This window comes from Amblyomma americanum, chromosome 1, assembly GCF_052857255.1.
Source record: "Amblyomma americanum isolate KBUSLIRL-KWMA chromosome 1, ASM5285725v1, whole genome shotgun sequence".
NCBI lineage: Eukaryota > Metazoa > Arthropoda > Arachnida > Ixodida > Ixodidae > Amblyomma > Amblyomma americanum.
In genome coordinates, this window is record NC_135497.1 from 34,182,340 (window position 1) to 34,209,051 (window position 26,712).

General features: G+C 46.9%; 1 protein-coding gene across 6 annotated transcripts in view; it reads left to right on the plus strand.

Moving 5' to 3' along the window:
• The window catches only part of LOC144112617 (uncharacterized), a 145,449-nt gene that overhangs the window by 70,300 nt on the left and 48,437 nt on the right, over positions 1-26,712 (plus strand). For all 6 annotated transcript variants that reach the window (XR_013310342.1, XR_013310349.1, XM_077645422.1 and 3 more), the window contains exons 10-14: positions 1,777-1,853; positions 4,945-5,050; positions 7,722-7,895; positions 18,731-18,828; positions 22,770-22,875. Coding sequence is in view for 4 of the 6 variants with exons in the window: in XM_077645422.1 (XP_077501548.1) it covers positions 1,777-1,853; positions 4,945-5,050; positions 7,722-7,895; positions 18,731-18,828; positions 22,770-22,875 (561 nt within the window). In the remaining 2 variants the exon portion in view is untranslated. The remainder of the gene's footprint in view (positions 1-1,776; positions 1,854-4,944; positions 5,051-7,721; positions 7,896-18,730; positions 18,829-22,769; positions 22,876-26,712) is intronic.

Here is a 26,712-nt window from a genome sequence, read left to right on the forward strand (position 1 = left end):
CTAAAAAGAAATGTACAGTCTATGGAAGGCGAAATGGGACCGTGGCTTCACATTACTATATCCGAGTTTTTACTATAACAGTGTTTACTATAGTGGGGTTCTACTGTACTAAGTGCTGTGTGAAACTGTATCCCACTTGCTACACGATTTTTTTTTATGGAGATAATTTTGAGATTTGCAGATTATGACATTTGGCAAGGCATATTTGAATGCTCCTTTCATTTGGCTGGTGTGTTTTTTTATAGCCATATTGGCCAGTTTTGTTTCAGTGTGTTTACATGAGCAGTATACTCCTTGCAATGCTCATTTGGGTGCATAGACTGCCGTGAAGTGAACCGTTATCGTTAATAGTTCACTTTCTTTGCCATGTAAATTATACTTTTGGTATGCTCACATCCTGTCTTTTTAATGCCGTTTTGTGTCATAACCTCCGGGATGGGTCATGTCCTTTTTGAAGGGGGGGGGGGGGGGGGGGGGGGGGGGGGGGGGGGGGCGGAGGGGGCGAGGTTGCAATCCAATTCGTCCCCATTCCTCCGATGCTTCTCAGGATACAGAGTGGTGTGTACCTGCTCAAGTGCACAAGTAGTTTTTTTTGCCCAAGCTGGGTTCTTTTTATGGATGAGGTGCATTTCTGAAGACAACGCAAGGAATAATGGGAAAATCATCTGCTGGATACTTGTTTCAAATTTTTTTCTCTGCTTGCCTGGTGCATAGCAGTCACCCTGCATGCTGGCATCATTTATTCACTATTTTGTTTGTGCTGCGACATCACTGATTGCAACCAGCACATGGTGCATGTGTGTATGGTGGGAGCACAGAAACAGACAACCCCAGAAGGAAGGCAATCGCTGTCATGGTTAATTTGCCGGCGTAGGCTCGGTGTTGTACATATGTGCTGCAGCAGATTTCACGTGCATTTTGATGAGTTCAACACATCAGTCATCATATGTTCATTTTTTCTGCCACATGACTATGCGATTAAAGCTATACAGTTGAGTAGATGACGACCGTATCTTTTTCGTAGTTGTAAAGGCTTCCAGTTGGGTTGGAAAAGACAGATGCATGTCAGTAAGTGTACCGCGTATCTCAACACATCACATGGCATGCTCGTAGAAAGCCACGTCCCATTGTTATTTGGGTTGCACTGCAGATCGTATTTCGTGTGAAAACGCTTTCAAAACAGAATAGAGTCAATGTTATTTCTTGCAAAAATTCCATAGACAGTTGTCAATATAGTCTATGGGCTTTCTATAGAGAAATCCTGTAGACTAGTCTATAGACAATACAAATACTATAGACAGCTTTTAGGCAACTTAGATTTATTGCCATAATCATTTAGTAGACTTGTCTATGGACGGTCTATAGTATAGACTGTGAATAGACTAAATATCTGTAGAATAAAGTTTATGGACTATTCTATGAGGGATGTTTGTTTTGTGATGCAGTGCAGTCGGTGATGTTGAACCACAAATTAACGAGTGAAATAAGTGATAGAAAACACAGCCGATTCTTTGCACTGGCCCTGGAAACACACCTCACCCATTGAAGTGACCATGTGTTACCTTGTACAGCTTCTTGATAAGTGAGATCAGTAATAGGGGACCACTCTAAGTGTGGATAGCTTTTGTTCTGAAATTTCAGTTGGGCACGATTTCTGTGTTGTAAATGGTCTATAGCAGGTGCAAGTTTAATCTGTGGCACTATTGGTGCTTGATTTTACATTGCTGTGAATCATTGAAACCTGGATGTGAGGATGTGTTTCTCCTTTCTCCACAGTGCCTCGGGTGGACGAGTGCCCGAAGTTGAGGTTACAAAAAGAGGATAAGCAACGCAGGCTTCGAAAGAGAGCATTGGTATGTTGAACGTTGTGCATTCAATATATCTTCATGCCAAGCTTGTTGGATGGGTGAAAAGTAAGGCGGGCAAATATTGATATTTTCAAATACGAACATGAAAAAAAAAAGGGCTTCAAAATGAGTCCATATCTGTTCAGTATGAAAAAAATATTCTAGGAAAAGATAAACGAGCAAATGTTGTTGCCCTTATTTTTTTTTCTAGATAGTGTATATCTTTGCAGCTTAATAAACAATACTAGATTCACTCAACATCATACAAAAAAAAATGTGTGCACAAATGCATACTGCTTGATTAGACAGCATAACTGTACACAACATGTTATGTGGTCAAGTAAGATTAACAAAATGAAATCCATGAGTTGACACAATACTGGCAACTGAAAATAACATGATGACTAATTGAGCCTCAATAATTTCGGATTACAAGGGACCAGAATAGATACCGAATTATATCAGAAGGTTAAGTAATAAAATGCCACGTGCTTCCTAAAGAAATAAAAAATGCCAAAAATGCGAAAATGGGGTGAAGTCTTATGAGGAGGTTCCATCGCACAAACGCCCTGAAGCCTATGACAAGCACGTAGCTGGGCTTGGACGACGGGCGAATGCGTGGGCCAACAGCTGCCTAGCTGCGGGCTAGATTCGAAGCTTGGAAAGTGTAACTATGTGGTCAGGCTATTTTTTGACCTAGCGACAGGGACCCTCTGGTCATACCTGCCATTAAACTCGCGTAAGATGTGGACAGGTTATAATACGCTGTGCAGTAGGTGTGATTTTTACATGATCGCTTGCCATGCTGTGACACCTCGACTCGCCCCTTCGGGAGCACCATGGAAAATTCTGCTAGGGGGTTTTCCCGCGCATCATAATTGACCAAAACAAGATGGTGGAGTTCACTCTAGGAGAACCATTAAGGCGGCAGAACGAATGTCATGGGTGTGGGCATTAGGTATGGCGCACATTATGGAAGGATCACACATAAAAGCCGCACGCTTTCTTGTGATTGTTCGAAGCGAGCAGTGAGCCATCCTGTTTTCATCAGGTTTAGTGTGGAAAAGCCCACTTGCTGATTTTGGCATGAGGTTCAATTCCTTCAGCGTCCAAATGTGATCCGTGCATGTGATAAACGATAGAGAATAAAGCGAAGAGGAGGTTTTTTTTACTGTTTTCCTGGCTCTGTAGACTTTATATTCTGATATTTTACCCAGATATTGGGATTTTGCCACGGTTGAAATTATAAAAGTCAGCATTGTCTAGATCTCTGCAAATATTTGAAAATTTTCGGATATTCAGAAATATCCTAATTGGCCATTTCTTGAATTGAATTTGAACCAGATATTAAGCATATTCAATTCGTATTCTAAATTTCGAATATTCGCATAACCCTAGTACTGACTTTGGTCATCAACTTAGAATTGCTGTTCCCTTGAGATTTAGTAAAATACCAGGAAGTGAAGCTTATCGTAACTTGCAAGGGTGTGGGTAGCTATTCTACCGCCGTAAGGTTTGTGCAAAGAGTGGTAATCTTCTGGCTTTGCCTAACTCTTCTCTCCCTTTGATTTGACAAAAACATGTTAAATGTCATGAGTGCAGCTTTAAGCACTGAAGACTAATATTGGCAGTGCACAAATTTGAGAGATACTTACTATTGCCCAAAATACATTAGATTAGGATAATGTGAAATGAGGCGATATCTGAGCAGTGTAAGATAGTGCTGCCTGCTATGTTGGTCATTGTTTCGACAGAATGTGGTGGCGAATACTTTACAGCTACTGATGCGTGCCGCCTTCCCAGCCTAGGATTTGGTGCTGTCAAAACAGAAACCGCAGTAATCTGAAGAGGTGGATCGGGCAAAGTGAATCAGTTGGTGGAGGACTGTGAGGGATGTGGAAGGTTGAAACCGATAGCATGGCAGCGTTGTGAACAAGACAACTGTGTAGGACGTGGAGAGGGGAAGGCCGAGAAAAATTGCAGCATGCACAAAGTTGGTGTGAATGGGAGTGAAAGTAGGCCAGCATGCTATCGTGAGGCAGGGGAAGTAGAGAACATTGTGCTCTGAGCCCTCCCCTTAGCGTTGCTTTATGGTTGAATGTGCACGCTGGTTTATAGGGGACTGAGAATGGAGTGCACAGTGTAAAGTGAATGAACAGACACATAGATTGCTACTAAAACTAAAATGTATACTCAATGAGAATCGTGAACAGCCTGGACTGAGGAGCTTAAAACTTAACGAATGGCTCAGCAGTCACTGTGGGCTACTGTGCAAATGGAGAAATGACGGCTCGTAATGCCCGTGTAACGAAACGTCAATGCCTGGCCTTGTATTAGTGGCTTTGTGCACAAAGCCAGTTGTGCAGTGCGGTCGGAAGAGCAATAGCACAACAGGGCATTTACTACTGCCAGGATGATCCTTCGCCTGAAGGGCAAATGTGGTCACCATTGAGTTGAAATCCCAACCCAAAGGTGTATTCAGGGTGCATCATGCAACCTGAAGAAAGCTTCAAAAGGGCCATGCAATTGTTTTTTTGTTTCACATCACTCCTTGCAGCTGCCATGGTGGCTCATGGCGGTGGCATTCGGCTGCTGAGCCCAAGGTTGCGGGATGGAATCCTGGCTTTGGTGGCTGTCACTAGAGGAGATATGCAAAACTGCACATGTGCTATGCGATGTCAGTGCACTCTGAAGAACCCCAGAGCGTCAAAGCTGAACCAGAACCCTTCACTTGTAGCATACATGCAATTTGGGAACATTCAGCCCCGCATGACACTCCATACTTTACCCTTGCCTGTGTTAGGGACACATGCAAAAGGAACCGGAGAGTAACTTTATGCATACGGGTAGGTCGTGTTCCAAGAAGAAATACCAAAATATGGAGAAATTAAAAGTTTTCATTCAGCATTTTTACAGAGGTTTTCACTTCCTTGTTCAGCTTTTTACGGCTAATTCGTGTGCAGGCAATGGTGATAGCGTTTTGTGTCCGTGGAGGTGAACCTTCCTTTTTTTTCATTTAGATTCGGTTCAATAGTTCTATGTGCTGGCTGTTAAACAAACATTAGCTGTACTACTTTGTTCCTGTGTGCTATTGCAGGGTTGGATCACACCGTCTACAAAGCTTTCAAAGAGAGAGGCTGTAACAGCTTCTCAGCCAACGGGTTTTGCAGTTCGCCAAAGTGCAAATGATGAGCAGCAACTGCGTGAGTACATCACTTCTGACTTGCCTGCAATGACCAGTGGAGGTATTGCTGGTACTCTCTTACTCACCAGGTGAAGGTACTGTTGCACTTAATATGAGCTGCAACACAGGTGCTGTGGCAGGAGGTCAGTTCTTGAAGTAATGCCAGCCCAGGGCTGCCAGAAATTTGTGCACATAGCTGTTGATGCAAGGAAAAATGTACGCTCAATGTTTGTGCAAATTAGGTGATCTGTATTGTTGATTTTCACGACTTAGAGTGGGGGGCCTCTGTTTACCCAATATGACAGCGCTATGGAGGATTCCACCTGAGCATGCAGCCTGTGTTGGACCGTGCTTGTTTTAAAATTTCACGATAAAGTTGCGCTTGTTTGTTGGTTGTAACAACCTCGTGTTAGTCGTTTGTTGCTGTATAGCCTAAAAAACGAGTATCAAGCAAGAATTACTGTCTACGTTCAATTTATTCTACGTTTCGTCGTCACTTGCGCAGTGTTCCGACCCTGAGGTGGTGCTGTGCTCTCGTGCATGCTCATCCCACAAGGAGTAGCGCGCAGCATGTCCGCTGTCAACGCATAGCCATTGTTCCGCATGCCCATCACATAGCAGAGCTGGTCTCCTCCCAGTTGTGGAAACTTGCGTGACTTGCCATAGAAGGCACGCTTTTTGGGGCTCATGATCCTCAATGCATCCTTTTGGCTGTGCCATCGTCGGACCCTCTTCTCGGCCGCATCGAATTTTTCTGCCCGCCGTACGCTTGCTTTGTTCAAGGGCAAACTCCCAGCTGTGTGCTTGCCCATCTTGCTAAAATTGCAGTGCACGTCGGCAGCACGCGAAGGTAACTACAGTGAACTAAAACACTACCACAACTCCCATGACTTTGCTGGAGCTTGTGATACTGATGCTGATATGAATAGCGGGAGTTTGTGGCACAGTTGGTGATGGTGATGATGACACGCGCCATCCATGATGGGCACCTGGAATCTTCTGTGCGCGTGCGTGTCCTCCGCGATCAAGCTCACCGCTGCTCGCCCCCGGAGCTGATATTGGAGGCTAAGGCCCTTAGCATTTCGAAGGCTTATACCCTGTGGGTCCTGGAAAGTTTGGGTTTGGCACTTACACAGATCTTTTTAATATTTTCTTTGGGGAAAAGAGGGTGTGGCCTTTACAGGGGTGCGGCCCTTACACATGTTTATAGGGTAATTGCTGGTGTCAGCCTGCAGCGAACCTAGGGTAAAAAGCTTTGGCCTTGTTTAGGTTTTGGCTTTTCATTGCAGTGAAGCATGTCTTCTCCTCTGCTGGCACGTGCTCAGGCCGTCCACAAGCTGTGCTGATTCCTCTTTGTGCTGAGAGTGCTAGGGATGGGGCATTTTGCATATCGAGCATGAGCATTACTAATTGGCACTGCTCTGCAGCGGCACCTCACAGCCCCAAGGGGCTGTTGCTTAATTGACTCGCGGCGAAATCGTGATCGGTCATCCTCACACAGTACCTCAGATCTTCAAATTAATTAGGCAGGTGCGCATCGCCACTCCAATTATACGGTGAAATTTACTTTAAAAATTACGGGACCGCAGAAATTCTTCAAATTATCCGGGATTTTGAATTATCCAAGATAGATTATGGAGGTTTTCTGTATCATGTTTTCTCATGCAGCCATTGTAGAGATTGCTGGCACTACAGAATTATGGCAGCACAAGTTTTACCTGTCGTGAAGCATTCGTGGGCAGATAAAGATTGTGTTCGCCACACGCTGTCTAACCACACTTCAATGGCTGGCCATGCTGTGCTGTTAATGTGCCAGCCGATTTACACTGCTGTTAAAAGTTTGTGCAACTTAAAAGCTAAAAAGATGTTTTCAGTGCTCCCAACATGCTCCAAAACTTTGTTTTGCCTGCTGCAAGCCTGCTGCAAAATGCAGTTTTTCCTGCTCCCAGGATTTCTCTGGAAAACAGTTTGTCAGGTCCACCTTTGTACAAAATGACTCTGTGATAATGCCTCAGCTCAGCGTGACGCTAGTGATGGGGCTGTGGTCTTCGCAGCCAGTCACCCATTGTGCTGCTTCTACACCGCTGGTGCACTGCCGCTGCACAGCCTTGTAGGGCACTACTCCCCAGGCATAGTCCAGGCACATCAGCAGCTGGGCCACGCTGCTCGAACCACGATGTGCACAGCTGCTGCGCTAAGTCCCCCAGTGTGCTTGTGCTGCTCGGTCGGCCATCATCTAGCCACTGCCGAGGTGACGCGCATGCTCACTGTGGTCTCGGCAAAGAGCTTGTTGCACTTGTGCTCTGTGGTGTTGTGCTCAGGTGCACCTGCTGGCACCAAGATGAGTAATGTGATAAGGCCTAGACCTGCGCAGCCTTATGCTTTGAATAATATGTGTGCCTTGGGTCGTACTGATTATTCAAGGCATTCATTTTTACAACAGACCATGCTTACGATTTGACTTTCAGAACTTTTCTGGTCTATTGTTCTGGTGCTAGCAGTGTAGTGTCATGAACTGTGGCCATTGCTTCAACATATATGCGAGCAATAAAAGTCTGGGATCAGTTAATCTTGTTCTCAAAATTATTTAGTATAGCTGATATGCTTGTACTGCTAACATGTTTTCCTGCTCAATTTTTTCGTCTTTGTTAGCTGCACAAAAAACAGTTGATTGCCATGGTTTATTGCAGGTGAAGGCAAGGAGGAGGTAACCGCAGAGCAGCTAAGCGCCATGATTGCTGAAATGAAGATACCAAAGTTGATTTCGCCAATTCCATCCCCAGCGCGTGATGAACGGCCGGAAGAATCACTGGAGCTGCCAGCAGCCCCACCTGAGCCAGAACAGATGATTTCCAAGCAGCCTGGTTGGTTTGAGGAGTTTTGGTTTTCCTTGTTGTCTCTTTTTCTTAGCTTTGTACATTTTCTTTAGCAAAGAAGTCTGCAGAAAGGCTTTTGCAAAATTACTTATACGCTCTGGAAGTAAGGAACTTGGTAAGATTATGCTATAATTAGGGGTGTGCGAATATTCAAAATTTCGAATACAAATCGGATATATTTCATATTCGGTTCATATTCGTATTCGAGAAATGATATTCGTGAATTTCCGAATATTTGAAAATTCCCGAATACTCGGCAGCAATCTTATACTGCGCTGACTTTCGTAAATCTGATTGTTGCAAAAGCGCAATATCTGGGCAAATTATCTGAATATAGAGGTTAAAGTTCCAGGAAAACAATATAAGGGCCCTGTTGTCTTTCTTCTGCATAGTTTATCGCGCAGACCGATCACATTCCGATGCCGCTAGGCTTCATCTTGTGCGCAATTCCGCAAGTAGTCTTTTTCACATACTACGCGTGCTGCGAACAACATGGGGGACGACCTGCTTTTAACAATTGCAATGCGAAAGCTCGTATATTTTTTTATCCTTCCGTAATATGTTGCCTAATTAATGACCACACCCATGGCATTCGTTCTGTCACCTTAACTGTAGGTCTCTTCGATTTAGCTTGCACTGGCTGCACTAGTTGTGAAAAGTGCCTCAGCACTGCCGAGCGGGTACAGCGCCTGCAGCACCGGTTCAGCAACTGCGGCTGGAGCCGCACTAGGGCACGGGTGCAAAAATGAAGACGGAAGTGCAGGCCTAGCAGACGCATAGCTTTGTTTACGTGTTTTACTTGCATGTTGTGTATCGCTGGCAACGCTTGCCACATGAAATGGCCCTCTTTGAAATTGCCAAGGAGCTATCGGACTCGGAAAGCGACGACGACTGCGACTACTGTGACATTCACGTTGACTCCGACGACGAGTTCGACGACGTGTGTGTTTTGGTAGCCTATGCGTTGGTACAAAGAGATGCAAATCGTGTGCCGGGGTACGAAAACGTGATGTGCGGGTATGGTGAGCATGAGTTCAAAAGATTGTTCAGGCTCTCTAGAGAAACATTGGACTGGCTAAGTGGTTAATTCAGAGCTTCGACCTTCTACAGAAATGCACTTCAAGGGCGTCAGAAAATATAGGCGGAAAATACATGCCTAATTGCTCATGTATATCGGCTCGCAGATGTCGATGTACGCCATAGGAGACAAGTTTGACGTGGCAGAGTCGTCAGTGCACGCATTCTTGACGCGGTTCATCCACTTTTTGCACACACTTAGCGGTGATGTTATATTCTGGCCCAGCAGCGCAGAAATGAATCGCATCAAGGCAGGTTTCCTCGCCAAGAGTGGAGGCAAAGGCCCGTGGAATGCCATCGGCTGCATCGACGGTTCGCACATCCAGATACTGACTCCAAGTGAATCGACGCAGTCATATTTCAATCGCAAGAAGTGGCCATCTATCATTTTACAAGGGATCTGCGATGATAGGAATCGGTGTCTGAATGGTTTCATTGGGTTCCCTGGATCTGTCCACGATGCCCGCGTTTTCAAGGAGTGCCCTTTCTTTGCACGTGCAGCATTGGAATTGGGTGAAAACTACATTCTGGGGGATAGTGCTTATCCTCTGATGCCTTGGCTGATGACTCCATTCAGGGACAATGAAGCCTCATTTCCATCTTTGAAAAAACAGTTGTCCATCGAGAACACCTTTGGCATGCTTAAACAGCGTTTCAGGAGGTTGTACCTTGTGGATGCCAAAACTGTTGTGCAGTCCTGCTATATAGTCATACCAGCGTGTGTGCTCCACAACCTGTGCAACGACGAGAGGGACTTCTTCCAGGAGCTGACATCTTTACCACAAGAAGATGATGTGGGTAATGACGACACTGAAGGGGATTTTGACTGCAGTCTTCCAACTACAGGCAGTCCCTGTGAGAGTTCATTGCAAATGAGCAGTGCTAGGAACATGTCTCATCTCTGTAAATGCCATGCCAGTGTGGAAAATTGTTTTGTAAAATGATTTGTCTTATATATGAGGAATGTTTCCATTTGAAATACCGTATTTACTCACGTAATCCTCGCACTTTTTTTCCCTGAAAATCAACGCGAAGTTTGGGGGTGCGATAATTATGCGGGGAAAATTTTCAAGCAAATGTTTCGGAGTGTTAAATGCAAAGATGAATGGGTGCAAGATCAGGATTGTCAGGTCCGCAATTGTAAATATAACGAAAACATTACTTTCAAGCGTAACTTACCATCGTTATGAAAGTACAGGGTGAACGTAAGCTCAAGCTGCTAAAGCACTTTATTTGCCGCGTGCAACCTCCCCGTCACTACTCGCGTTGCGTACGTCCTGCAGGCAATTCTACTCTTCATCAGAGTCCGTGTCGACACTGGAATCGATGGTTTCTTCATCTTCCGATGCTTCTTCGTCGTCCCACACCAGGTGGTCCTCGGTCGCATCCAGGGCGTTTGAAATTCCTGTTTTCTTGAAGCTTCTGGCCACCATGTTTACATCAATCATCCCCCATGCCTCTGATACCCAGCTGCACAGCAGCTCCACGGATGGTCTTTCGATCTTGCCGCCCGGCGTCGGAGCATGTTCACCTTCGGCCATCCATTCTGTGCACAGCCTCCGGACGTTATCTTTAAATGGCTTGTTCAAAGATACGTCAAGAGGCTGTAGCATTGATGTGAGGCCGCCGGGTATAACAGCCAGGTCCGTGCGCAGTTCCTTGAACTTCGCCCGAACCGACTCTTGAAGATAGCCCCGAAAGCTATCAAGCACGAGGAGCGACGGAAAAAGAAGCGCTCCCGGTCGCCGCCCCCACACAGTCTTCACCCAGTCCACCATAAGGTCCGCGGTCATCCACCCCTTTTCTTGGACGTGCACGTGTATACCAGGGGGGAGCTTTCCTTTCGGGAGGGTCTTCCGCTTGAAAATGACGTACGGTGGGAGCTTCCGCCCGTCCGCCGTCACGCCTAGCATGACCGTGCACCTCTGTTTTTCGGCACCTATAGTCTTGACGTGCACAGTCCGAGCGCCTGTCTGTTCGACTGTCCTGCTGCTGGGCATATCGAAATTCAGCGGAGTTTGGTCCGCGTTCCCTATCTGGGAGAGCAAGAAGTTTTTCCCCTGCCGGATCGTGATAACGAATCGATGGAAGTCCACTATTTTCTCTTCATAGGCTGCGGGCAGGCGCTGGCAAAGCGTCGTTCACCTCCTGAGCGAGGGTCCATTGCGCCGCGTAAATCGTGTGGCCCACCCGTTACTAGTGCGGAAGTCTTGCACCGGGATGCCCTCCTTTCTTGCGATTACGAGCGCCTGGTTCCGTATCAAATCAATCGACACAGCACACCCATCCGCTCGTCGAGGCTTGATATATTCCAGTAAAGAGGATTCGAGAGCAGAAAATTTCCCAGTCTTTGGTCCACGGAAGGCCCGGCGCGTCTTACCAGTCGTCTTGAGTTCGTCGTGCTGCCGTCTCTAATACCGGACGCAAAACTTGTTGACGCCGAAGTGTCTGCTGGCGGCACGGTTGCCATGTTCCAACGCATACTCAATAGCTTTTAGCTTAAAAGCAGCTGTGTAGCTTGCGTAGCGTCCCATGGCGAAGCGGCACAAAGAGCACGGTGCAGCACGCAAACAAGGCAAACGAGGCCTACGAGACACCGGAGAGCTGGAGACACCTTCGCAAAATGGCGTAGCGGTGGTGAGTGGATGAGCGGTAGCGGCGGCGGCAGCGGATGATAGCACAGTACCGCCGCCTAGTAGCACGCGCGCCCAACCATGGCAGTTAGTTGTGGTCGCAGTCAATAGATGGCGATCGCTACGACAAGAAGACAGCTCGCGGCAGTTATTTTGGGGGTGCGATGATTATGCGGGGAAAAAAAAAATTCCCAATTTTTGATAGCCATTGTGGGGGGTGCGGTGCGAGCATTACGCGAGTGTGAGTAAATACGTTATATCCATTTGCGTTTGCGTCCTCCAGTGCTGAGCTGTCGGCTTTGTACACAAGCCTAACTTCTTTTTGGATGCCGTGGACGAGAACATGCATCGTCGTCTGCTCTTGGCTGGGCGGCAAGTACGCCATGCTGCACTTTTCTCTGCACTTGCTCTGTAGTGAGTGCAGGCCGGCCGAGATCTCACGCAATACTTCGCCAGCACCTTGACAAAACGAGGAGAAAAGTGTAGAGGGCGCGCGCTGCACCAGAAAAACGAGGACGGCAGTGCTACACCCACTGAACTAGTGCAGCCAAATCGAAGAGACCATCTCTGAGCGCAAGTACCGCCATTTTGTTTTGGCCAACCATGCTATGCAGGAAAGCTTACTTGCGGAATATTGCATGAGGCTCCCGAAGGGGCGTGTCGAGGTGACACAACAGTGCAAGTGATCCTGTAAAAATCCCACGTATTGCATGGTGCACTGTAACCCATGCATCTCTTAAGTGGGCCTAACGGCAGGCGTGACAATGTTTGGAGGGCCCCTGTCACTAGGTCAAAAAAATAACCTGGCCGCGTAGTTTTGGTTTCTGAGCTTGGCCACTCGCCTGTTGCAATGGCAGCTCTCGGCCCGCGCATTCGCCAGTAGTCCAATCTCAGCACCGTGCCGCTTTCAGGCGCTGACTGACACGTCGCTCGTCATTTCTTTTCCTTTAGAAACAGTCTCGCCATTCCGACGACAATGCGCGTTCCCATCTCGCTTAGCTCGCGATGTCTTCTAGAACGCCGAAACTCTGTGCTCGTCACGGGATTACAGGTGTTTGCATGATAGAGCCGCGTCATAAGACTGCCGCATTTTCGGTATTTTTTTTTTCTGGGCCGCGGGTCATTTTATAAATCGCTTCAAATAACCTGGGCATTTCTGTTGGTTCTTTGAACTCCGAATTAATGAGGTTTTACTAGCCATCATGTTATTTTTGTTTCCAGTCTTGTCATATTATGGATTGCATTTTGCCTTGCCACATTACAGGTTGGATACTGTTATGCAGTTCAATACAGTATTATACATTTTTGCACACGTTTTTTTTTATACGGCGCTCAGGCAGTCCAGTTTTGTTTATTTCAGTTGCAAAGGCCATACACTATTTTGAAAAAAATATGAGCAACAATTTTTGCTTGTTTATCTTTTCTATATTTATTTTTGTGCTGACCAGATATTCGATATTCGAAGCCATTTTTATTCATATTCGATTCATATTCGAAAATTTGGTATTCGCACATCCCTAGCTATAATAAAATGTTTATTAATGAAGTGAAAATTGAGAAGCCTCCATGAAATACCTTTTTGTGTGCCGATTCAAAATATGCCATTTAATTCCACCTAAAACATTTCCTAGTGCACTAATGTAATATGTTATGTAACGTTTTTGCTTTGTGATTTGAAAGAATTTCGCTGAGGAAAGTACTTGAAATGCGCACTGTTGGTTTCCTGATACAAGGAACATATTAGGGGGAAACAATTCGCCTTTTTCACGACGCGACTGCGCATGCGCCCATCCCCTGGCGGCGTTGTCGCGAAACATATTGGAAGTGTCACGCTCCACTCGAGACCGGCCGTGGAAGTGTAAACAAAACTGCTTCCTGCGCGATGTGCGTTGCTGCAGCCGTTGGGCGTTCAGCGCGACGCATTTGGTGACGCCTACGACATGTGTTGCATACGGCTGTAATGCCCAATATGTAAAGTTAAGCAAACTCGGAGTTATTCGCTTTCCGAACGCTTCCCGGTACCGCCTTCAACGCAAAGCGTACATAAAAGCAGTTCGCCAGCTCGACGATCGTGGCCTCCCTTGGGCACCGTCAAGCACGTCAAGACTGTGCGGGAATCACTTTGTGACAGGTACGGACGATGTACTGTGGTTAAATGCGTGTGCAGTCTATCACGAAATGATTTGTTCGTGGGAAGGAAGGCCTTAAATGTCACGGCGGCACCCAGACTTCGTTCCGGCGCTTTTTGCTTTCTCAAGCAAGAAGGCCAAACGGGCAAGTTCTGTGGGCCGCATTCAACGCGCAATGGAGCGAACAACGAAAAAGAAGCTACAAGAGCATTCACAAATGGTGCTAAAATTTTATCATAATCTCCAATGGAAATTTCCTCGTTTATGCCACTACACCTTGGCCAATCCCCCCGTGTGGGTATGTGCCATGTATTAAGAGGCAGAAGAAGAAGAAGGTGCGTTATGCGTGTGTTCGCATCATATCCATATGAAGAGCTCTGCGTGGTATCGCCGGAATGGCTCAATGTGCGCCTCTCGCGCTCGTCTTTATGGACGCACATGCTTGTTTAAGCTCTGCAGCAATGTGCTGTGGGAAAATAAAGTGAAATGCTAGCAGAGCTGCCATGTTGCGAGTACGCTTGCGCTTTTATAGCTCGTGTAGCTATTCGGCAGTGCTTGAGCACAACGATTGCTTGTGAAAACTGTTGTCCCCAGTTGTTTTCTGTGCTACGGCTTGCACGATGTAGTATCCACCTTTCACGGATATACAGTGGAAAACGCCAACCTCACTGATTGGGGATATTTCATTGAACAATATGTTCTGAATGTAGCCTTCATCTCTGAAGTGGCGGCCCTTGCTCAGCTGGCGATCACATCGCATGCCGGATGATCGGAGATACTGAAGGATTTTTCTCTTCGGTGGGCACAGCAGCCTGCCTCGGACTTCGCACCCAGCCATTAATCAACCCTAGAAATCCTCCAGGTACCAGGTGCTGCCCAGGACACTCCATCGTTGACACATTCCAACAAAACGTGCTCCGCAGCAGCACTCAGTCCGGCCGGGTTGGGCGCACAGTACCCTTCCAGTGAGCTTCCAGCATTGTACGCGAGGTGACAGCACAGGAAAATGAAAAAGGCGGATTATCTCGGCTATTGGAGAACATCAGGTATAGGGTTTTGAAGTTACTGCTTCAAAAACGGTTTGAAAAGACTACAGTCGCCGACCAATTTTTAGGTTTCAATGGGACCCAAGAAACGGTCTGATTAATCGAACAGTGCAAGAAAACTGCCGATAGCTTAAGCAGCAACAGCGAGGAACAAAAGCCAAGGCAGCCATCCGATTGCTTCCATTTAAATCCAAGGTGGCGCCTTTCATTGCAGCGAAGCGCCAGTTCTTTCTGGCAGCGATGCCCGCTCGCGTCTATAATGGGTCAAAAAACTAACTTTCTGTCGAAAAAATAATATGTGCAGTATTCATGGTGTGTGTTCTGGTCTGAAAAAAATCGATCTTTTGAACTCCACAGACTCAAAATATCGGTCGAGACTTTGTACACATTCCTGTGTGGTGCCTGACGGTTCCTCAGTGAAGTCCAAAATATTGTTTGTTATTTTTGAAGCTGCCTCTTTGGAGAATTTCTTTTTTTTAAGTTCACTGGTTTTTCAAGCTTCCTGGTTGCCCAGACCATTTTCTAACTCTCACCAAGACTGAAAATCAGTTGGCGACCGTAAACTGTGCCACCTCCTCACTCGTCATTCCCCATATAGTTGGCGAAATTGTCATCATTCTTCATCGTTGTTGGGAGCGTCTTTGTCGCTTTTAATGGCCTAGAGCATTTTATTAGCCATGTGCAAATAGATTTTTTTTCTTTTTGGTTTGAAGGGAATTTGAAACGAGTAGTAATTTTCTTCGTATAATTTCGAAACGAATATGTCGAATACGTCTGGCACACAAAAAAAAAAGATTTAACTGCACAACATGAAAAAAAAAAAGAGTGCATTGAAGCTTTGCCATACTTACTGGAGCTGTGTCGACTCTGGAAAAATGGCTATTTTATATTAGTGGCGCCAACCTACATGATGTGCTAGCATATCTGTGGATTGTGAGACCTATATATGGGGACCAACTGCTGCTCTTAAAGAGATTGTCATGGTCTACCAACAAATCGTGGTTTTACGTTGCATGTACTAGCTATGAGGTTGTTATGCATAATTAAAAAAAGAAGTGGGCTCTGCGTGCGCATTTGAGATAGACATTGCAATTAGAAGTCATCTGCTCCTTCTGGCAGCGGCGGCCGTGTTGAAGCAGCTTGAGTGACGTCATAAACCGTTAGCACCGTTGTCTGCTGCAAAACTGCCGTACACACGGTCGGTGCAGAGCAGAGCGCGTGCTTACTGAAGTCCGGCCGTGACCCATTGAGGTGAAGCTGCTCACTCCCCTACGCTCACCATGCGCGGTGTGCAGTCCAGTCGTTCACTCGCTAGCAAGGACGTGACCATCGGTTCAAGTCGTCATGGGTCATGAGTGCCTCCGTGTTGCCCAACTGCCACCACGCGGTTCAGAAAAACTTGGTGCTCGCTCTGTCGCGCTTATTTAATGAATTTCGCACGGAGAAGAGTGCCTGCAGTAGCTGCAGTCAGCTCGGACTCGTTTCGCAGAAGTCAAGGGATCCCTGCGTCCTCCTAATAAAGAGATATAGCATAGCGCAATCCACTTCTGTGGTTTATCTACACAAGGGCCCATCACAGAAATTGAGGGTACCACGTTCCCTGATTGGTATGTGGCCATGTGCCACTTCCGGTGTGTGCACGGTGTCTTTGCTGACATCTTTCACGTAGTGCACGACTCGAGGCCTGCTCCAGCAGTGGTACAAACACACGTCCGCAGTGCCGTCATGTGATGGTATGCCGCGCAAAATAGGTCGGAGACACTGAGGCGTCAGATGCGATGCGTCTGAAATTTGGGTGTCTGAAAAAGCTGTCGGCAACTTTTATATTTAAAATCTGCAGCGTGTGAAGAATCGCATGGCAAGGGCTTCAGGCTATGATACTTAGTACACTTTGACTTGTTGCTGTTTGAACATTGCCTAGAACAAGTTTGAAAGCATTTGTTTTTATTGTTTAATTTTTTATTTCAGTTGCTTTAGTGAAAATATAATGAATGCCCTCTTTCTCTTTTCTTTTTTTACTTCTACGTTTCGAGTTGAAAACTATTCGCTTCAAACTGAAAATGAAGATGCCTTCTCCATGGCATTTGAAATTCCTCACATCTTGAAGGCATTGTTGACCATGGCGGATGGGACCCTTCACCCATTCTGCAAAGTCCTACCACAAGGCACACTTCATCTTCTTGCTTGGTGTTTCTAGAAACCGGCCCTTCAGCCTGTTGAAACCCTCCGAATTTGACTTTCTGGCTAAAGTCAGTCTCTTTGCTTTCACCAATCCCCCACACAAGTTTGAGGAACACCAAATGCACGTGAGGTGGTACTATTGCCACTTGCCTCTTCACACAAGGTCGTGTTTTCTTTTTCACTTGGCATTGTAGTGAACTCAGTGCGTCTCTGCAACCGACGCTTCAGTGTTGGGCTCAAGTACAGGTTGAACCCTTGCTGTCGGAACCCTTCAGATGCTCACAAGGCCTACCAGTATGCTATGTGGTGATGTTGACCTAGCTGTCGATACACAACAAAATATCGAGCCGCCATTTTGTGATGGATATGACAATAGGGTCTTGACCGAGCTGTCGATACGCAATAAAATATCAAGCTGCCATTTTTTGATGGATATGACAGTAGGGTGTTGCTGCTGTAGTTTCATTTTCGCACTAGATTCTAACGTGCATGTCATTTTTTGCTGATTTTTTTTCTGCAAAAAGTAGCATGTTGGAATTGAGTAAATATGGTAATCTCTGTTCACATCAACATAGATAGTGGATAGTGGATCCACTTGTGAAAGCCCGCTGTTGTTAGCATCACTGGTTCTTTTAATTATCAAGGGGGAGAACTTTAGCAGGCATGCAAAGTAAAGCCTAGATACCGTATTTACACGGTTGTATCGCGACCTATTTTTTTTCTTTGTTCGAAAATCCAACGTGGGACGGGGGAGGTCGAATTACAATGAGTACTGCAGCATGGCACCATGAATAAAGGCCAGACACAAGCGATAGCAGGGATGCCATTAAGTGTGGGTCCAATTTTATGTTTGCTCTACGTCACTTCCCAGTAGCATTTGGCTATTCTGCTCATGTTCTGAAGGATTTGCCCTTCAACTTCGCACTTGGCGCTCAAGAGAGTGTCAGTAGTTGATGGAAGGGCCGCTGTTCTATTAGCAGCAGCACCGCCACTCGGAAAGGCAGCGCTTCTGGGGATTGTCGGTAGCTAATGGAAGAGCAGACGTTGTTCGTGTGTAGTTTCTCTTTGGCTTTTTTTTTTTTTTTTGACGTATATAATGACTGCCAGCCATGTTTTACCAGTTTTTAAAGTGGTTACTTCGGCAGTCATCATTTGTGCTCCAGGTCCGGTAAGCATCTTGCGCTCGTTCACGGCTACATTCAAGATGGCTGCCATTCTTTACACCAAAGAAACGAACAACTGCTTGCCGGGCCAGAAGTTCGATGTTTTTGAGTGGGTTATACACATGTGGCAGCTGCAGTGAGGCAAAATTTCAAGCTGTTCTATTGCGGTGTCTTAATGCAGGTATTTGTGAAGTGTGGGAATTCGTGGGAAGATGACGTGAGAGTGATCTGCTGCGGAACAGCAGCAGTGATGACAATGGCAGCACTAGTGAGGATGTTGGCTCAAGTGCAGTGGCTAATACATTTCTGTTTCGGAATGTGCCCACAGGAACGCCCGCTCGCATCTGCCGATAGCGGCTGACGATAAACGGCTGCGGTCTGAGAATGCTACTGCGTTTTAAAGGCGAAGAAGGGACTGCCAAATTTTTTTTTCCGTGTGGGGGTATTAACCTGCATTCGAGTCAATTTATAAACGTGTAAATACAGTAATGCAGAATTGGTTTATTCATAATCTCAGTTAATTTGAAAATTTTTTAGCAGCCTCGGTATGTAAAACTCCATTAACTTTTTTGTTAATTTTCTATGCACTTGCAGGGGATGCTGTAGGCCCTGCCAAAGGAGAACAGCGAGGACAGGCAAGCATGGGCCATCGCACCAGTGTGTCTTGGAATCCACAGGAGCATTCAGCGCAGGTGATAATTGACTGGCTAGGGGACATGCCAAATAGCAGCAATGTGGTTCCTGTTGTGGAGGCGCTTGTTACATTGGCAGATAAGAACGTGCAGTTCACTTTCAGGGAAGAGCCTCTTTCGCACTTTTGCCAGGACACTGGCAGCATGCCTATTCACCGCACTTGCCGATTCAGGGTCAGTACTGCAGGCCTCATCGAGCAAGTGCAAGCACAGAGGACAGTGCATGTGGACAAAGGAGTTCAGGCCAGCAGTGCGCACTGTGAATGGTCCCCACCAGTGGAAGAGCTTTCTGCAAAGGAGGCAGAGCAGATGGTGCTGCAGAGACAAGACAGTGGGCAGTTCCTGGAGGAGGCAGCAGAGGAGACGACTCCTGAGAAAGAGGCTCCTGTGGAAAAAGGAGCAGAGCTGGTCTGAATGGAGACGACGCATGGGATGGCAACGCTCATATGTGAAGCGGCTGTTTATCAGAAGTGGACTGTGCACCCGGAAGCCACATGGTGTTGAGCTGCTGCAGTTGACCCATCTCCAGATGAGGAGCAAGCTGTGAAACTGTCAGTAGCAGAGCCATTTCTAAAGGAGAGGTCAGTTGAGGAAGAATATAATGCCCAGTGGGTGCAGCAGCTCATGGGGTTAGCCAAAACCAGGAGAGTAAGCATCTGCCAGGAGTGCCTCTACGAGAAGGACCTGTTGTGCCATGGGTGGAAGAGTAGCAGCAGTACATGGTGCAATATGTGGCAAAGGAGCGGTTATTGCTGACTGAAACAACGAGCTAACTCTGGCCAGAAAAATGTGCGTCGCAAAATAGTTTTCTGCCATTGCATTTAAAAAAAGTTCTGAATCAAAGTAATGCCAGGGTCATAACAGTAATATAATAACGATACAGCGACTGCACGGAAGGAAGCACACAATCTTGATAGCAGGCGTACCCAACTGGAAGGTGCAGGAACATATTTTTGCCAGTGCTGGCCTGCAAAGCAACATTTTGTGACAAGGTGTGTGCTGTGTTGGTGGTGCATTTCGGGTTGAGCAATCAAGGCATCGAGAGGTGTCGAATGGTGTGATAGAAGATCAGATTAACTTGGTGCAGACACATGGGACCTTCAGGTTGAATGTGTAGAACTAGCATTACTGAGGCAGTAAAGAAGGGAGGAGTTACTTCATATCTTTTCAGTAGAGTTCGTCTCATTTATTGTATCATGGCGAAAGGTTGTGTTTCAAGCTGCAGGTTTTTGGAGATGTGTGGCGATTGAGTCATCGTCCATCATCCCTGGGCAAGCATCAATGTGTTTGGCTGGTCACTGCTATCAGCGCTGGGGCAAAGCAGGGAGAGGGCCAAACCCCAGCGTTAAGCGGCGACTCCAGAACACGGTATTGATCATGTGCACTTATGTGTGCAATTCCCTTCACAAACTTTCATCTGTGCGGGAAAGGAGTGGAATACCTTTTTCCAAGCCTGTCTGATTACTCTCACTGGTGCATATTTCGCTACCCATTCATCCTTTGGTGCATGCAGTCTTGGTGCTCCTTCCTACCCCCTCGGTTTCTTGGGTCATGTTCCTTCTCTTTTGGTTTTTCTTTTTTCCTCTTTGCACGCTACAGGCTACGCACTGCTGCTCGTGCATCTCCTGCCAACCCTTGTGCCTTTGACCTACTCTCTTGGTTGCTTGTGGTCCCATTCTTGCTGCTTTGGCTTTTTTGGGATCAGCTATAATGGATACTGTGCCTTTTTGCAAGCTCCTGCTTGTGCACCATCCCGGGCTTTGACTTCGGTAGCCTTCTGAGGTTTTGTTGTGTCGCAAAATCTGTGCCTGCCGTGGCCCTCCTCCAGGTATCCTGGTCTTGTTCTAGAATTCTAAAGCAGCAAGCACGCATGAAGGAAGGACACTGTCGACTGGACAGGACAGATTGTCTGGTGATATGGTGTGAAGGTAATCGTTGTCATTTGGGAACAGAAATACGCACTGCTGGAGAGTGCCAACCAGTGCCAGTGCCTTCTAGAACAATTCTAGGGTGTGTCTGCGCATGCAGACATGAGTGTGCATCAGCCAAGAAAGCAGGCAGCTAGTGAGGCTCTGCAGCCACAAAAAGGCAGTGTGTGGCCAAAGCTCACCCACATCTGCAGCAACATGGCAGCCCTGCAGCAGGTAACTTACATCCCAGTGCTGCGTCTCGCTCGGCCACTTCACTTAGACAGTTAACCGTCCGCCTTCAGGATCAACCGGCCGCCTGCCTACCCTACTTTGACATGCTACCATTACTGCACTGTCATTAAGTTTTCTCTTAGCTTTGCACTTTTATCAGTTGTGCCTTGCCTTCGCTACGCTTTTATTTTGCATGTTACCATTATGCACCTCTGGTGTGTCTTCTGCAAAGCATGATCCTAGCAGCTGCCCTGGAAATGGAGTGCCACCACTTCCCACAAGCGCTCCCGCTTCACTACAGGTGTAGACTTGATTGTGCTTGAGCAATCTTGTCCCCATTCTTTATGAGTGTCACTGTGTTCTTGTACCCTTTCCCCCATAGTCACTTTCTTTTGCCTAATTGTTTAAGTCGGCTTTGCTTCGTTGCGCAAGACCCAACATGGCATCACTGGTTTTCACAAATCCGAGGATCTTTTCAAAATCTCAACAGGAAACACGCATGCTAGCATGTCACAGGTGCACGTGTTCTTGTTGCGGTATTCACCATGACACAATCTGTTTGGTAGAGCACACAAACTGCGCCTACATATAGTCTGTTACTAACTAAAATCTGTATTCCTGCCATTAAAGTTGAGTGGGGTAACATTTATGAAAGCGTTCTGGTCTAATGCTGTTACAGTTGTATGTGTAAACAATTGGCTTGGCAGAGCATGTGTACTATCAGCAGCGAATGGAACGCGAACAAGAAAATCGAGGTAGTCACAAAAAAACACCAACATATTACTGTATTTACTGGCGTCAAAAAGACACCAACTCATTATTGTATTTACTCGCGTAATGAACCCACTTTTTTTTTTCCCGAAAAGTTGAGATCTGTTTAGTGGGAGGGTTCATTACTCGGGAAAATAAATAGTTTCAACAGATTTTTTTAGAAGAATTGATATTTCATATCATACCTCTGTCCATCCTTCGTTCATCAACAAACGCGGGGGGTCAGACGCGTTCGTGCCCCTGGTGTTTAGCATCGTTCACTTTGATGCGATCCCGCAATTTTGCGGAAACACCGCCACCTGGCGCGTCGGGGATGCTTGCTTGTCGTGGCGACTCAGGCACGAGAAACGACTGATGCCTTCACCTGTGCAAAACGTCCATGCAGAAAAGAAAGTAGGGAGCATGCTAGGGAGCCTTGATGGAGCAGTTCATTATTAACGTTTCTGATGGGTGCACCGCTCGCAGATGAAAATACGCCGGCGCGTTTCTGCTATGGTGGTTCATGATAGTGGCGTTTGGCTGCTGAGCCCCCAAGGTTGCGGGATGCAATCCTAGCTTTGGTGGCTGTCACTAGAGGAGATATGCAAAACTGCACATGTGCTATGCGATGTCAATGCACTTTTAAGAACCCCAGAGGGTCAAAGCTAAACCAGGACCCTTCACTTATAGCAAACATGGAATTTGGGAACATTCAGCCCCGCATGACACTCCATACTTTACCCTTGCCTGTGTTAGGGACACATGCAAAAGGAAAAGGCGGGTTTATGCATATTGGTAGGTCTTGTTCCAACAAGAAATGCCAAAATATGGACAAATTAAAAGTTTGCCTTCTGCTTTTTTGAAGAGGTTTTCACTTTCTCGTTCAGCTTTTTACGGTTAATTCGTGTGCAGCCAATGGTGATAGTGTATTGTGTCCGTGGAGATGAACCTTCTTCCTTTTTTTTTCTTTTTGATTCAGCTCAAGAGTTGCATGTGCTCGCTGTTAAACAAACATTAGCTGCATTACTTTGTTCCTGTGTGCTATTGCAGGGTTGGATCATTGCGTCTACAAAGCTTTCAAAGAGACAGGCTGTAACAGCTCCTCAGCCAACTGGTTCTGCAGTCGGCCGAAGTGGAAATGATGAGCAGCAACTGCGTGAGTACATCACTTCTGACTTGCCTGCAACGACCAGTGGAGGTATCGCTGGTGCTCTCTTACTCACCAGGTGAAGGTACTGTTGCACTTAATATGAGCTGCAACACAGGCGCTGTGGCAGGAGGTCAGTTCTTGCCAGCCCAGGGCTGCCAGAAATTTGTGCACTTAGCCGTTGATGCAAGGAAAAATGTACGCTCAATGTTTGTGCAAATTAGGTGATCTGTATTGTTGTCTTTCACGACTTAGAATGGGGGGCCTCTGTTTACCCAATATGACAGCGCTATGGAGGATTCCACCTGAGCACGCAGCCTATGTTGGAACGTGCTTGTTTTAAAATTTCACGATAAAGTTGCGCTTGTTTGTTGGTTGCAATGATCAACGATCTCGTGTTAGTCGTTTGTTGCTGTATTGCCTAAAAAACGAGTATCAAGCAAGAATTACTGTCTACGTTCAATTTATTCTACGTTTAGTCGTCACTTGCGCAGTGTTCCGACCCTGGGGTGGTGCTGTGCTCTCGTGCATGCTCATCCCACAAGGAGTAGCGCGCAGCATGTCCGCTGTCAACGCATAGCCATTGTTCCGCACGCCAATCACATAGCAGAGCTGGTCTCCTCCCAGTTGTGGAAACTTGCGTGACTTGCCATAGAAGGCACGCTTTTTGGGGCTCATGTTCCTCAATGCATCCTTTTGGCTGTGCCATCGTCGGACCCACTTCTCGGCCGCATCGAATTTCCTGCCCGCCATACGCTTGCTCTGTTCAAGGGCAAACTCCCAGCTGTGTGCTTGCCCATCTTGCTAAAATTGCAGTGCTCGTCGGCAGCACTCGAAGGTAACTACAGTGAACTAACACACTACCACAACTCCCATGACTTTGCTGGAGCTTGTGATACTGATGCTGATATGAATAGCGGGAGTTTGTGGCACAGTTGGTGATGGTGATGATGACGCGCGCCATCCATGATGGGCACCTGGAATCTCCTGTGCGCGTGCGTGTCCTCCGCGATCAAGCTCACCGCTGCTCGCCCCCGGAGCTGATCTTGGAGGCTAAGGCCCTTAGCATTTCGAAGGCTTATCCCTTGTCGTTCCTGGGAAGTTTGGGTTTGGCACTTACACAGATCTTTTTTAATATTTCCTTTGGGAAAAACAGGGTGTGGCCTTTACAAGGGTGCAGCCCTTACACATGTTTATAGGGTAATTACTGGTGTCACCCTGCAGCAAACCTAGGGTGAGAAGCTTTGGCCTTGTTTAGGTTTTGGCTTTTGCTGGCGCATGATAACCTTAGGCGCTTATGTGCCACTAAACCCAGCACAACACAACATGAGATTGTTTTTGTTTTACCAACACTGCTCAATACCAATGGATGCATAGTATCATGTGACTGGCGCCATGGAGGAATTGTATGGCCAGAGACAACTGTCGCTGCTCAAAGAGACATATCAGGAATCGTGAGATAATGGCAAGAAGTAGGCACAATTTTGTTACCTATAAGTTCAGATTACCGTATATTGTCACGTAGAAGTAGAATTTTTGTTTACAAATATCATCATCTAAATTTTGAGTTCGCAGAGCCGACCTATTTGCGGAGTCTGAGTAGTTCTGGCCGAGCAGTGGTGGCTGCGGGTAGTGCGCACCTCGTGCCAGTGTCTGTTGTTCCATGTTGTGGGCATGGAGTTCCATGCGTAAAAAAAAAAAGAAACATTGATATGCATATTGGCTTCGCTTAGAGCAATTTGAACTGCATGCCGTTTATTCAGCTTACCCATGCTGATCATCTCTTTCCCCGTCGAGCAGGAGATAGCATAAGAGCAGATTCCCAGCAATCCCCAACATAGCGCTGTACTGAAATATGAAACTACGTCCGACGGAAGCTCACTTCGCCGCATGCTAGACAGCCGGGATGCATGCAAGTATGGAAGGCAGAAAGGTGTGTCATTTAATTGCCTTTGATCTCTGCTGGCCTTGTGATTGTGTCGTTGTTCATCTCTTGGTGTGAGCTATGCACGTACCACGATGCCATACCGTGGGGAGCTACGAAACAGAGTGCTCTTAGACATTCTCGGAATCGGAAGTTTGCCCTCTCGCTACTTATCGTTCGTCCGAGGAACTGACCACCAGCGCGAATGAGCCGGGTAAACGGTGCGCAGTTCGAATGTTCTTAAGCAGATGAATTAATTTCTTTTAAGCATGGGGCCCCATGTTTCCTGCCAGGAACGGCCATCGGCACTGGGCGCATACTACCTGGCGCTAGTACAAAACTACCTTAGACACCGCAAGTAGGTCGGCTCCACGTCTATAGGTCGACCCTGAACATTAGGATGGTCGATTATTTTTTAAAAAAAAAAATCGACCTAATCCTCATCCTGTAACCACAGCATACTGCTCGAGGAAACAGCGCAGGCTAGGATTGCGCACAGTAAACTAGTCGTGGCCATGTAGCAAGAATGGTCACGTCGTGGGACGCACGCTGTTAGGGGTTGGAGGTGCTCCGTTATACACTGTCTTGACCACAGCCTGGCTAGGGAGGAGCGATGAGCGCACGCCCCTCTGCCTCAAGTCTGGCCGTGCCTTAATGAAGTGCTGAGATGACTTTGCTTCGAAACTAGTATCCACACCTGCATTGCAGTGAAGCATGTCTTCTCCTTTGCTGGCACGTGCTCAGGCCGTCCACAAGCTGTGCCGATTCCGTTTTGTGCTGAGAGTGCTGGGGATGGGGCGTTTTGCATATCGAGCATGAGCATTACTAATTGGCACTGCTCTGCAGCGGCACCTCACAGCCCCGAGGGGCTGTTGCTTCATTGGCTTGAGGCGAAATTGTGATCGGGCATCCTCACACAGTACCTCAGATCTTCGAATTAACCAGGCTGGTGCGCATCGCCGCTCCAATTATATGGGGAAATTTTCTATACAAATTACGAGACCGCAGAAATTCTTCAAATTATCCGGGATCTAGAATTATCCAAGATCTAATTATGGAGGTTTTACTGTATCATGTTTTCTCATGCAGCCATTGTAGAGATTGCTGGCACTACAGAATATGGCAGCACAAGTTTTACCTGTCGTGAACCATTCGTGGGCACATAAGGATTATGTTCACCACACGCTGTCTAACCACACTTCAATGGCTGGCTATGCTGTGCTGCTAATGTACCAGCCGATTTACACTGCCATTACAGTTTGTGCAACTTAAAAGCTAAAAAGACATATTTTCGGTGCACCCAAAATGCTCCAAAACTTTGTTTTGCCTGCTGCAAGCCTGCTGCAAAATGCAGTTTTTCCTGCTCTCAGGATTTCTCTGGAAGACAGTTTGTCAGGTCCACCTTTGCACAAAATGACTCTGTGATAATGCCTCACCTCAGCGTGGTGCTAGTGACGGGGCTATGGTCTTCGCAGTCAGTCACCCACTGTGCTACTTCTACACCGCTGGTGCACTGCCGCTGCACAGCCTTGTAGGGCACTATTCCCCAGGCATAGTCCAGGCACATCAGCAGCTGGGCCACGCTGCTCGAACCACGATGCGCACAGCTGCCGCGCTAAGGCCCCCAGTGTGCTGCTCGGTCGGCCATCATCTAGCCACCGCCGAGGTGACGCGCATGCTCACTGTGGTCTTGGCAAAGAGCTTGTTGCACTTGTGCTCTGTGGTGTTGTGCTCAGGTGCTGGCACCAAGATGAGTAATGTGATAAGGCCTAGACCTGCGCAGCCTTATGCTTTGAATAATAGACTGTGCGTACGCAGTTTAGCTGTGCGTACGCAAGTGCTTGCGTACGCAAAGAGCTACGGCGCTGCGTGCGTTACGCTGTCCGCTACGAAGTATAGTTTTAGCTGACGGTGCCGTAGTG